At 39.1% G+C, this 13,849-nt stretch overlaps 1 protein-coding gene and 1 long non-coding RNA gene across 3 annotated transcripts in view; one reads left to right on the top strand and one right to left on the bottom strand.

Moving 5' to 3' along the window:
• Nucleotides 1-11,111, bottom strand: part of LOC145516343 (uncharacterized) — a 39,281-nt gene extending 28,170 nt beyond the window's left edge. The window contains exons 1-2 of the long non-coding RNA XR_014061312.1: nt 10,871-11,111; nt 10,711-10,755 (exon numbers count right to left, since the gene is read on the bottom strand). This is a non-coding gene — a long non-coding RNA (uncharacterized LOC145516343). The remainder of the gene's footprint in view (nt 1-10,710; nt 10,756-10,870) is intronic.
• The window catches only part of SACK1B (scaffolding CK1 anchoring protein B), a 100,348-nt gene extending 87,095 nt beyond the window's left edge, over nt 1-13,253 (top strand). For both annotated transcript variants that reach the window (XM_081517482.1, XM_081517483.1), the window contains exons 3-5: nt 4,877-5,041; nt 5,723-5,847; nt 10,527-13,253. In XM_081517482.1, the coding sequence (XP_081373608.1) occupies nt 4,877-5,041; nt 5,723-5,847; nt 10,527-12,837 (2,601 nt within the window). In that variant the 3' untranslated portion in view covers nt 12,838-13,253. The remainder of the gene's footprint in view (nt 1-4,876; nt 5,042-5,722; nt 5,848-10,526) is intronic.
• Nucleotides 13,254-13,849: the final 596 nt, after the last annotated feature.

Here is a 13,849-nt window from a genome sequence, read left to right as displayed (position 1 = left end):
CTAATCTGAGATAAATAAGTGGAAACTCACATCCTTGAATCAAGTTCTCTGAAACTACTAAAAGATGCAAGATATCTCTCAAATAAGTCTCATGTTGTTGAGGAATGCATTTGCTTGTTTACATTTCCAATTTATCAAACAAGAATAAAAGTAACTAATGAAGACGCAAGAAAAGTTTAAAAATTTGTTACATGGTAGTTTAATGGATCCCATTTAATGTAAATGACTTCTGTGTTGACATAAAATTAATTAACGTACCCTTTGAAAAACCTTGTACTAACCAAGTATATCATTTTTATTTCATCAGATACAGTCATTTTGGTTATTTCTACAGCACAGTGTGATTTAGCTAACTAGCTGGGAATGTAATACCTTCATATCAGATTTGGCATAGCTCATTTCTAATTATCATTCCTTTCCATGAATGTAAACCACCATTTAAAAAGGTGGCTACATTTTATATTTTATTTTGCCTTTCTTGGCACAGCTGAAATTCTCTGTAGACTTTATATATATAATTTTTCTAGGTATCTATTGAGGGTACTGGGAACCAGAAATCCTGATAAGGTACCTGGCTCTGTTGCCATCAGATAAACTTGTCAGAAAGGTGTAATCTGGTCTCCCGGATCCTGATGTATTGTGTTATCTGTCATGCAAGAGAGATTGTCATTTGTTCTATCTTACATGTGTTAGAATCATCCATTGGCTGAATGGCTTCAATTACTTTTAACAAACAAAACCTTTTATTTATCTGTCATACATTTGTGTTCATTTCCAAAGTCTGAAGTAATTTGTTACATGATTTTTCTGGCAAATTATAAATAAATTCTTTAGATATGCTGGTCAATTTTTTTTTAAATACTATGTAGTATGATACTATTTTTCTATTTAAAAAAATCCCATTCTAGTTAAAAAATTAGTGCTAGACTGCTCCAGACATGGTTTTTAAAGTTATTTTGTAAAATAAGTTTGTAAAATGGACACTTTCACTTCTTTATGTCAATGTCCATATACCATCACATCACTCATTATTGTATCATAAACACGTTAATAATTGTGGATGTGACTGAAGGTTTTCACATGTTTGATTTTCTAAAGAGTATGTAGAAGATACAGATGAGGCTGTTCTAACTAGCTTCTCCCTTCAGGCACCTCATCTCAATTTTAAATAAGGAAAGGGTCATGGGAGGCCATTAGAAGGATTGAAATTATTCTTCCTAAAGAAAATCTGATTGAAGTATGTTTTATTGACTGTTTAAAGAATGTCATCTTGTGTTATTTGAACATGGTCCAGTATTTTGTTCTAACATCTTATTGGATTAAACCAGATATTATCCATGACTTTCTTCATCGATGTATTTGCAGTGTATCCAACACATCATCTTAGTGATTGCTGCCATGTGCCTATTGCCAGGGCATTTCATTTCCTTCTTGTTTCTTTTTTTTTTTTTTAATAAATTTATTTCTTCTTGTTTCTTAACCATTTTTGTTCCTTGGTGTCCATCACTCTTTCCAGCAGTTCTGCTGGAAATTTCAATATCTGTGAAAAGGATCTGAATCCTTTTCCTTCTCTCCTCCCACAATCTTGTCCTACATGCGTCTCAGCCCTGACTCCCAATCATGTCCTTGATAGCATCACAGTCTGTACCTGCAGATCCTGTAGGACATAATTCACCCTCCTCTGACCAGCACTCCTGCTTGTATTTCTGGCACCTGGTACCTCTGGAACCTGCTAATATCTAATGTCCACTTATTCACTTATCTATTTAGTTTTAACTTTGCGCTGTGGAAATTTTCAAATGTAGAGGAAACAGCATATAGAACACTCAGGTACCATCAACTGGCTTCCACTTTTCATCACCAATTTTAGTTCACCTTTTATAATGTGAATTAAATACAAGGCAACATTTTCTATCTGTAGCTACCTTTTATGATTATATTACTGTCATTGTAAAAAATTAAGGACAATTCCTTAACATTTAACTATCGTTTAGCTCCAGTGAGACCTCACATTCTTTGATCCTACCCCTGTTTCCCTGCCTTTCACATCTGTGACACTATCTCTCCTCTCTTTATCGAGTTTAAATCCCAGGTTCAATCATCTTAGCTACTGCACATTGTGTGTGTGTGTGTATTAGTCGCTCAGTCGTGTCCAACTCTTTGCGACCCCATGGACTGCAGCCCACGAGGCTCTTCTGTCCATGGGATTTCCCAGGCAAGGATGCTGGAGTGGGTTGCCATTTCCTTCTCCAGGGGATCTTCCAGACCCAGGGATCGAACCTGGGTCTCCTGCACTGCAGGCAGATTCTTTACCCTCTGCGCTACAAGGGAAACCTCCTACATTACACATCTTCTATCTCTTTCATCATTAATTTTCACTCTTCACTGGAGCATTTCAGTTGACTGCGTGCTGCATGACTGCTCCCCTGTTCACCAGCACATTGACTGGTCTCATTTTATGATTTGATGGGTCCTTAATGTTGCCCTGCAGTTACACTATATTCATAACCTATTGCCTTTTCTATCATTTTAGATTACTACTTAATGCCCCTTCCCTCACAACACTTAGATGTCTTCCATAATCCAAGGTCTTCCCATCTCACAAAGAAATGGCAGCATTCGGAGGAGAGCATCATCCCCCACCACAAGCACCACACCTGCCTTCCCACCAGCACCTTCTACCTGGCTTCTGCCTTGGTAGTACAGTGATCTTTTACTGGCCTTTATTCCCTATACTCTGATTATTTTACCCCTATAGCCTATATTTTATTGTCTACTCCAAGATTTTCCTCCAGAAACCCCCAATGCCCCATACCACCTCCAACTATCTCTTGCATCATTAACTTTCACTCTTCACTGTAGCATTTCATTAGCACACAGACCTGCTGTTACTTCTCTCACCTTAAAATAAAAAATACAATTTCCATTGACCCAGCTTAACCCACTGCTACCGCTCTGTTTTTCTGCTTCTTCTTGTAGCCAGATTACTCAAAAAGAGTTACCTGTACCTGCTATTTCCAGTGTCTGGCCACTCAAGCTCTCTTAAACCCTTCCCAAGAAAGCTTTTGATCTCACTACTCCACTAAAACTACACTGTGAAGTCATCAATAACATGTATATTACTAAATCCGATGAATGCTTAATCCCCATGTTACCTGGCCTTGTGGCATGATAGGACACCCTTGAGGACACCGTTCTTGTTAATACCTTGTCTTGACGTACCTCTCAGGAGGCCCACTTTTCTTAGCCTTCCTTTGCTGCCCTACCCATTGTACTAGACCACATAACTTACTCATCTAGTCTCCCCTGTCGACTTGGACTTAGTCATCATCATCTCTACCCCATGACACCCAGTTGAAAGTTCAGACCTAGACCTCCCTATGCAGCATTCCCCTTGAATATCCAGGTCCCCTGACTTTCTAATCTTTTACCTAAAATTTACTCCAGCTGTATTCTCCCCTATGTCAGTTGATGACAACGTGGTCCTTGAGGTTAAAGAGCCCCCAAATCTTAGAGTCAGCCTCTTTCCCCCTCTCTCTCTCCCATCCCACATTCAGCCCATACAGAAGTCCTTGCAGCTCAGAGAGCCCCGTGCTGACTGCTTCTGCTCACCACTGAAGGTGGCTGCTCCCAGGACCGTTCTAGTGCGGGCCACCAGGACCTCCCACCGGCCTCCCTGTTTCCACCCTGCCTCCCAGCGTTACCATCTGTTCCTAACACAGGGGACAGAACAATCTTTTTTGAACATAAATGAGACCATATTATTGCCTCAATAAAAAGCTAACATTTTATTCAGGAAAAAAACACTGAAAGCTTTGTACCGTCTTCAAGGCTTTCTGATAAGATTTTCCACTCCTTCTTTTATTTCCCACCCTTGCTGTTTCTTAAACCTGAGGTAGGACCTTTGCACTGTGGGGTCCCCCAGCCTGAGATACAATCTGTCAGGATATCCAGCTTAAGGGCTTTTTCAAAGGACATTCTCTCAGAGATGCCACAACCCCCCCACTTCTCCATTTGCAAGAACTCGTGACCCTCCTCACCCTGCTCTAATTTTCCCCCAGTAAACACTATCTTACAGCTCATCACATAATTTCCTCTTCTATGCATTGTTTATGGTCTCTTTCCCCTCTTTGTAAGCTTCGCAAAGGGCAGGGATTCCGCCCCCCGCATCTGGCGTGTAGTGGGTGGCCAGTTCAATGACTTCCACTTCTTTCACCATCATTTCATTCCCCTTGCTTCTCAGTCAGTAATGGTTCTGTTTTCAACAGTTAATTTGGACTCTCTCCATTTTAGGGGCCTATTCCTTTAGGATATTTCTCTCTGCATTTACCATTTTAATCATCTTTTTTCCTTTTTTTTTTTTTTTCCTTTTACTTGTTCTGTCTGCTCAGCTGATTTTAGGCATATATATTTAATTTTCTGGTCTTCAATTCTCCTTATACTTTTCTTATCTTTGGTCCTTTCTCAGCTATATTTCTATTTCTAGAAGATTTTTTTTTTTTTCTGTCCCCGTTCACCAAGACTTTTATTCTTAAAACTACTAGTTCCAGAAATGTTGCTTTCCCCTGGAAACATTTCCCATAGAAACAGTAGCACTAATTTCCACCCTTCATCTAACTGCCCCCTCTATTCACCCTGCAGACAACCTTGATCACCGAGATTCATATCTGCCCTTCACTCAACATTCTACTGAAATGCAGATTCCCTTTGATTTAAAGCTAGTATGAAATTATTTAATGTGATAAATCTGTATATAGTTTATTTTCAATATACATTTAGCTATTTTCTATTTTATCCATTTTTTCTGAAAGCAAGCACTTTCTTGGTCTTTCTCTGTTGGGTATCTAACATTGGTTCCTATTCGTATCTTTAACAGGTCATTGCCTTAGTGATGGATATGTTTACAGACGTGGACATTTTCAAAGAAATCGTGGAGGCATCAACTCGAGGAATATCTGTGTACATTCTGCTTGATGAGTCCAACTTTTGTCATTTCCTAAGTATGACAGAGAAACAGGGCTGTCAAGTTCAACGTCTCAGAGTAAGAATTCTGTAGTTTGTTTTGTTGTCTTCTGGTACTCTCTCTCAGTCAAATGAAAGGCACGTGAAGCTATATCACTCCAAATGTACACCATATGTTTAACGTGGTGACCACAGAAGGGTCCCCTTGTCCTTTTCAGATTATGACTTCATCATCTTCATGATGGTTTTATAGGGTGCTTTTCTTGATGGTGGGGCACTTAAGCTCCTGAGTTAACTTTGCTGTCAGTCATAATTAATGTTTCAGTTTTGCATGGGCAACCTTGAAACAACTGACTTGAGTGAGTCTTTCATTCAGCAGATGTTTCTTGTCGCAATCATTTCAGTGAAGGCTGAGTCATCAAGATGAGGCTGAATTTTAACCTTGTTTTGTTGTCATGCTATATAACCTGAAAGGAGCTCCTGCAGTAGAACCCTAAGAGATCTATAAAACCATCAGGTAGAAATGATTTAAGTTACATTAAAATGCATTATTTAAGTGACCATTTTCTTCGAGTGCGTCCTTTTCAGGTTTTGTTTTAAAATGTACTATTCCCTATCTTTATTGTTGTTGTTACATGTTTAAAGAAATTGTTACATGTGTACTTTTTTGATTAAAAAGTTTTTATGTTAATATATTTTACTTTTCAAAATATCCCCGCTCTAACCATAATATTTACTTTATATTTACATTCAATTCTAGAATATTCGAGTGCGGACAGTAAAAGGTCAAGATTATCTTTCCAAAACAGGAGCAAAATTTCATGGAAAAATGGAACAGAAATTTTTGCTGGTTGACTGCCAGAAAGTTATGTATGGTTCCTACAGGTAAGGTCATTGTATTTACACTCCAATATTATCAATCATTTATAGAATTGATGAGTTTCAAGCTTTAATGTAATCTGCTTAGTTATTTCTTAAAAATAAAAGAAGAACCCTTGCATGGAAAACTTGGAGAGACTTGCGTTTCAGTTCTGCATGAAGGAATATTAAGTCATCGGCAAGTCACATAACTTACCTGGGCTTCAAGTTCTTCCTCCCCAAAATGAGGGAATTGAATAATATCTCAGGTTCCCTAAAGCTTTATAATGCTTAAGGTGTTCTTGTTCCTTATGAAAACAGTATGAAGCATAAATTGTTCATATAAATAGAAACTGTATCACCTTGAAGAACCTGCTTAATGGATTGCTCTTATTTTAGTATTATTGAGACTCTGATGATTATTATGCTGTAATCAGAATGTTACTGAAAAAAATCATTAAAGAGTCTGACTGTTTAAATGCTTGGTGGGCAGATTTTCCAGCCCCAGATCTACTCTTTGGCTTCTTTCTATACTACCGCTGGAGGAATATAACCACTTCTGTTCTAACTTGGCCCTTATGTTTCATTCCCAGTCCTTACAACGTATCTGCAAGGCAGATGTTTTTATCTACATTTTATAAATGATGAAACTGAAGTTCTGGAAGGTTCAGTGGCTTGTCTAAAAACATCACAGCTAAGGACCAAAAGGCAGTCCAGGTCCGGCTGGCTCTAGAGAAAAGCGCTGCCTTAAAACTCCCTTATAAATTTCAGACATAGATCTTGAATGGGTCACATATTGTTAAGGCCATAACAATAGGCAGATAAAAATGCCAACAAACACCTGAACTCCTAGGTCACCGGAGCACAGTAGACTCACTCCTAAAGGCTGTAGGAAAAGTTCAGGAGAGCTGTGGATGTCAACAGGATAAGAAAAGGGAAAAGTTTGCCTCTTATCTTAAGAACTTAAAAGTCCAGAAGAAAGAGGCAATGCATTGAAGGGAATGGCCGTGGGCAAGTTACTTACTTTGGTTGCGTGTTAGTTTCTTCCTCTGTAAAAGGAGCATAATCAGAGAATCTACCTCGTATCATGAGAATTAAATGAGTTAATGCATCCAAAGCCCCAAAAGTCAGCTATTATTCTAGGCATGTTTTAACTGTTAATATTTGCTCAAGGATCCTCTAGTGAAAATCCTCTTTGCAGTTTGAAAGGAAAACGTGTTAAGAGCAGTGCTTGAAATTAATGAATTATTGCAAATGACTCATTACTTGTATATCTATTTGTTCAGACCCACTTGGTTTTAGAGGGGCTTTAACTGAAAATTTTAATTAAAATGAGAGTTCACTTGACTTATAGAATGGTGTTTACTAGTTAATCTCATCCTAATGAGGGCTTTCTATTTTATGATTAACTTGACTTTGAAGATTATCTTCGGCAATAGCTTCATGTCAGCTTCGTCTTCCTACTAATAGGTGTTATCTTTTGAGATGACTGTAACTGAGCTGCTTTAAAACTGGTGTTGGGCATCTAGGCTGCTTCCATGTCCTTATAAACAGTGCTGCGATGAACATTGGGGTACATGTGTCTGTTTCAATTCTGGTTTCCTCAGTGTGTATGCCCAGCAGTGGGAGTGAAGTAAGCCAGAAAGAAAAACACCAATACAGTATACTAACACATATATATGGAATTTAGTAAATCGGTAAAGATAACCCAGTATGTGAGACAGCAAAAGAGACACAGATAAATAGAACAGTATTATGGACTCTATGGGAGAGGGCAAGGGCGGGATGATATGGGAGAATGGCATTGAAGCATGTAAATTATCATGTGTGAAACGAATCGCCAGTCCGGGTTCGATGCATGATACAGGGTGCTCCGGGCTGGTGCACCGGGATGACCTGGGGGGATGGGATGGGGAGGGAGGTGGGAGGGGGGTTCTGGAAGGGGAACACATGTACACCCATGGTAGATTCATGTCAATGTATGGCAAAACAAATACAAGATTGTAAAGTTAAAAAAAATAGATAAATAAACTAATTAAAAAAAAAAAACTAGTGTTGGGAAGAACAAACAAATAGCCACAGAAACTTTTTATCTTTTCATCTACATCATAAGACAGAGGCAAAACTTAAGTTACTATTTGTGGAAGTGAATATGGACTTGTAGGAGCACAGATTATTAAAATTCATCAAAACTATTATCTAACAACTCTACTCTCTATTATTTCATGTTAATTTCAAATAGACTTCTTTAAAAAAAATGATGCTGGTAGCCCTTGCCATTTTGGCTTTTTTTTTTCTGACTAATCATTATGGATTTTTCTTATCATCAGCAAAGGACAGGTTCTGGTGGAACAGTTATGAACCGGTTTTTGTGGAAACTGGTTAAAAATGTACACCCTTTTGGATAAAAACAGCTTTTACGTCTCTTGTTCTAGTATTGCCGTTGTTTTCCTTGTAGGCAAATTCAGAATGCCTCTTTCTTGGTGTTGCTATTTTTACTGGAGTATAGTTGCTTTACAGTGTTGTATTAGCTTCTACCGTACAGCAAAGTGAATCAGCTATACATAGACATATACCCCCTCTTCCTCAGATTTCCTTCCCATTTAGGTCACCACAGAGCACTGAGGAGAGTTCCCTGAGGAGAGTCAGTTCTCATCACTTATCTATTTTATACATACTTCAATTCAAATTTCTTTGCCATAAAGTGTCTTTATATGCTAAACTCCCAGCATTTCTAGAGAGGTCTGGCATCTCTACTCCCACCTCACACAGTGTGACAGCCCACACGTCATGAGGACGGTGTTATCAGGAAGATACAACAGGTGATGGCTACATCATGATACCAACATTGAGGACATAAAACACATAAACTTTTCTTTGTCAAAGTATGTAAATCAAATTTTGAATTGGATACCCTCATTTGAAATTGTCATAGTAAAACCTGGATGATACATAGTATTGTCCACAGGTTTGACTGAGAGAGAATTTTGTGTAAGTTTTTTTTTAATCTTGTGATCTCTTTGCTTTGATTTCAAGATTTCTTCCACTAGTTCAAAGATTTTATTTTGCTGTGGACCATTTTTAGAGTCTTTATTGAGTTTGTTACAGTATTGCTTCTGTTTTTTTGTTTTGGTTTTTTGGCCACCAGGCATGTGGAATCTTACTTTCCTGACCAGGGATCAAACCCTCACCCCTTTCATTGGAAAGGTGAAATCTTAACCACTGGATTGTTAGGGAAGACCCCATCAGTCTGTTCTATAGCTTCTTCAATTAAGTATAATTTGCTTTCTGTGTTCAACCAAAACACGGCCACTCCTGTTTCCATTCTTTTTCCATCTTTCTTCTTTCCCCAAAATGGTTTTCCCACTTTTCAGATCTGAACTTCATGGCTTCATAGTTTCTGTCAAAATACTGCTAAACTCTTACTGTCTCTGGGGATAGCCTCCTATTTGAAAGCCTTTGCTTGCTGTTTTTAGCAAATTTTATTTTCATATATTCATATCTACAGTTGGATTGAAAATTCCTGTAACAATTCACTTTTGTACCATTTCTTGTAAGTCATCCTAGTTGCCACATATCTGTACATAAAAAGTACTTTTATGTACTCTGCTCATACCATGAATTTAGTAAGCACACTAGAAAAAATTGAACATATCAGAATAAGATTTTTAAGTCGCACACTGCTGCTTATGATAGTTTATGTATTTTATTGTTCTGTAAATTCTTTTAATATTTCCATCTGCCTTTGTTACTGTCTTCCCTGTATAAATAGTATGCTCCTTTCATATGACCCCCCCCATTATATCATGTCCATTTTTTTGAGACACAGCATATTAAAATGGCTTTTTCAGCTCAGTGACTCTGTATGTTATATCATCAAGATTTTCTAAAATAAGATTTAAAATTATATATGAAACTTCAAAACAAGTGTCACCTCTAAAATCTGGGAAAGAGATTTAGAAATTCCGCAAAGTACAATAAAGGCATTTCTGTACATAAACGCAACTGTATTCTACAAGCAGAGATCTTAATTGGCATTCTAACTGGCTTGGTTTGTGAGGACTGCATTTACTGCGGACACTGAGTGAATTGAAGGATGCCGTTAGTGGCTGAGGCTCCTGCCACAAATCCTATGTCCATTTCCAACTTCTAGCACCCTAAACTCCATGTACACTTAAGACACAGAGATGAAGTACGTGCATTAGCACAGACTGTCTTGCATCATGACATGTTGTGACCATAAGGAATTGTAACAATTATACTGTCCTTATTCTCATTCTGGCTGGGAGGAAACTAATGTCTAAGTTCATGGGGAATAATTGGCTTGGAAGAGGCCAGTTTTCTCAACTTTTCCTTCAATAGCAGCTCGCCTGCACCTGACCAGGATGCTGCATATGAAGTAGAATGCCATATTTTGCTCCATAAACTCTTAGTAGGCAGAGTTGCAAAATGCACACTCAGCTTTTCTTTGTACTTTTCAAAATTATGATGGATTCAAAGCCAGGACTTGAGTTGCCTTGTTATTTAAAATATGAATACAGGAGTGAGGAGACATATTGCAAAGATGTAATGACTGAAGTTCTAAATTATGGTAATTAAAGAAAACAAAAATACTCTTTGTCAACATTAAATGACACATATCATTAGAGCTAAGTATTGTCAGCACAGTTAATGTTTGCCAATTTTTATTTTTTTATTTTTTCCAGCTACATGTGGTCATTTGAAAAAGCGCACCTCAGCATGGTTCAGATCATCACAGGACACCTTGTCGAGTCCTTCGATGAGGAGTTTAGAACTCTCTACGCCAGGTCCTGTGTCCCCAGCTCTTTTGCCCCGGAAGAGTCAGTCAGGGTGAACCACGGCAAAGCCCTCTGGGAGAACGGTACTTACCAGCGCTCCGTGTCTTCCTTAGCTTCTGTCTCCAGCCAGAGAAACCTTTTTGGCAGACAAGACAGCATTCATAAGCTCGATTCTAGCTACTTCAAAAACAGAGGGTTATATACTCGCAATGAACATGACAAATACAACATAAGAAATCATGCGTACAAACCTCACTTTGTTCCCAACTTTAACGGTCCAATCCGTCAGCACCAGCCCAGTCAGTTACATGAAAATTGGAAGAGGCACAGTTATGCCGGGGAACAGCCGGAAACGACGCCATACTTGCTGCTCAACAGGGCTCTGAATCGAAATGTCAACGCGCCTGGGAATTGGAAGAGGCCTTCAGACAGCCTCAGCGTGGCGTCCTCATCCCGGGGAGGCTACGGAGGCCGCCAGCACACACCTGCCCAGAGTTTTGCCGACCGACTCGCCCAGAGGAAGACGACCAATCTTCCAGAAAGGAATTCTAACGTGCGGAGGTCTTTTAACGGGACGGACAATCATATTCGCTTCTTGCAACAACGCATGCCAACCCTTGAACATACCACAAAGTCATTTTTGCGTAACTGGAGGATTGAGTCCTACTTAAATGACCACTCAGAGGCCGCCCCTGATTCCAACGGATCTGCTCCCGCCGACAGGTTTGAGGGCTACGAGGGGCCGGAGAATTTGAAAGCCAGCGCTCTGTACACTCACTCTCGGCTTCGCTCCTCTCTCGTGTTTAAACCCACTTTACCTGAGCAGCAGGAAGTCAACAGCTGTACAACTGATTCCTCAAATTCAACGGTCGTTGGTTCACAGGGAAGTGACACACCTAAAAAGATCCCAGACACCCCAACAGGCACACAGCTCACGACAGACCGACCCTCAGAGGAGCCAGCACCCCAGTTCTCAGTGCAGCCAGAGGCACCAAAAATGCACACCTTACAGGTTCCTGAAAGCCACCCGCCAGCCTTGAACCCAACTACAAATGGGCCTACGGAGTCAAACAACTATTTATATACAACCTTGTGTGCAAATAAGCAGACAGAAAACCTAAAGAATCAGAAAAATGAGAATCTGCTTAAAAGGCGCAGTTTCCCATTCTTTGACCACTCAAAAGCTAACATGGGTCATGGAAATAGTAAGCAGTATGTGTATAGCACACTTACCAGGAATCCAGTGAGACAACCAGAAAAACCTAAAGAGGATCTGTTAAAAAGCTCTAAAAGCATGCACAACATGACACATGGTGTGGAAGAGGCGGAGGAGGGGGAAGAGGAGGGTCCCAAGGGAGAGCCTCCAAGTGGCACTGCTACCAAGTCAGTTTCCATGGCTGCGCTGCTTGATGTGAATAGAGAGGAGCCCAGCAAAGAAGTCACTTCCAAGAAAGAAGTGAAGGGTTCCCCAAATTTTTTGAAAAAGGGATCTCAGAAGTTAAGATCATTACTTAGCCTTACCCCAGAAAAGAAAGACAATCTATCCAAAAACAAAGCACCTGCCTTTTACAGAATGTGTAGTAGTTCTGACACCTTAATTTCTGAGGCTGAAGAGAATCAAAAACAAAAAAAATCAGGACCCAAAAATGATTCATCACCTAAGAGAAAGACTTCCTCTTCATCCAACTCTCCAGGCAGCATCCACAAGAGTAAGGAAGATGTAGCAGTACGTTCATCTCAGAGGACACATTCTCCATCCGACGAAAGTAACAAAACCATAGCTTCTTCAGGTCCAGCTGAAAGCAAGTTCTCAGAAACAGCAGGAGATGCCTCTGCCCCCAGATTCAACACTGAGCAGATCCAGTACCGAGATTCAAAGGAGATTAAAGCAGTTGCTGTTCCTGAAAGAAAACCAACTTCTTCTCCCAGATCAAAGCCCAATGATGAGCTTCTGAGAACTCATTCAATGGACCGGCGTGTTTACAGTCGTTTTGAGCCATTTTGTAGGATTGAAAGCTCTATTCAGCCAACAAACAACATGCCAAATAGCAGCACACACCGGCCAGAAGTGAAATCCTCAACTATGGGCAACAGTTATGGCAGGGCCAGCCCGATGCTTAATTATAACACTGGTGTTTACCACTCGTTTCAGCCAAATGAAAGCAAGTTTCGAGGATTTATGCAGAGGTTTGGAAACTTCATACACAAAAATAAATGAGCTACTGTAATTACAAATAGACTCTAAAATATAAAATCAATGTGGCTATAAATATTTGTCAAAAGAACATTATGGAATGTTAGCATGGAAAAAATAAGCATAGAAAAATTAACATATTTTTGTAATATGCTAATTGATTTCTATGGGGGGCAGAATTTGAGGTATGATGTATGTGTTTACCAACTCACATATGTACAGTATTGTTCTGTATGATAAAGTTAGTTGTGCTTAATTACACTATAGATGGAATGTCTTAAATACATGATTTTTAAATGGTAAGACAAATGTAATGAAATTGTTTTCTTCAGACTGAAGTTCTGCTTGTCTTAAATGGAAGCTTTAGTGGAGAGGTGGTGTATGGATTTTAGCCATTCATTGCAAACTCTTTCCTTATTAAAAATGATCATAACACTGTCCACAGTCTTTTATAGTATGTCTTTGTGGGGTTTTCATATTTTCAAATTATGTGAAAATAGGGCAAAGCATTTGTGGTTTTCAATTACTTTTAAATTCCGCAGGATAACTTGTATTTTATTAATGTTTTATTAATTTTTCTGTGAAACTGGTAGGGCAACAGTAGTACAATTTAAACCACATAGCTCAGCACATTTTTTGTCTCAGGTATTTGCAAAGTATTGGCCTCAGGTATTTCAAATTAATCATAGAAATTTATTTTCAGAATGTGCTTATTTCCACTTTGGACCAAGGGAAACTGTAGCCACCCCACCCATCAGCTGCTGACTTGTATAGTCATTCTTTCCTTCAAACTTACAGCAAGCCAGAAGGAATTTGGAAAACCTAAATTATTCCCCTCCTTTTTCTCATATGAAGAAGACTTTAAAAATGTAAACTTTCACATAAATTTTTATCTTGGATTAGTATGACAGTGCTTAGGTGTTTTGCTTGCAAAACTCTTTGCTCGCAAAACCCTTTGCTCATTACTATACTATGCCAGATACACTCCAGCTGCATCATGTTTTTTTGAGAGCACCCTGATGACAATGAGAAGTGC

Source organism: Giraffa tippelskirchi, chromosome 8, assembly GCF_054371585.1.
Source record: "Giraffa tippelskirchi isolate mGirTip1 chromosome 8, T2T-mGirTip1v1.2.pri, whole genome shotgun sequence".
NCBI lineage: Eukaryota > Metazoa > Chordata > Mammalia > Artiodactyla > Giraffidae > Giraffa > Giraffa tippelskirchi.
Note: the sequence above shows the minus strand (reverse complement) of the source record. Positions and strands in the feature narration are given on the sequence as shown.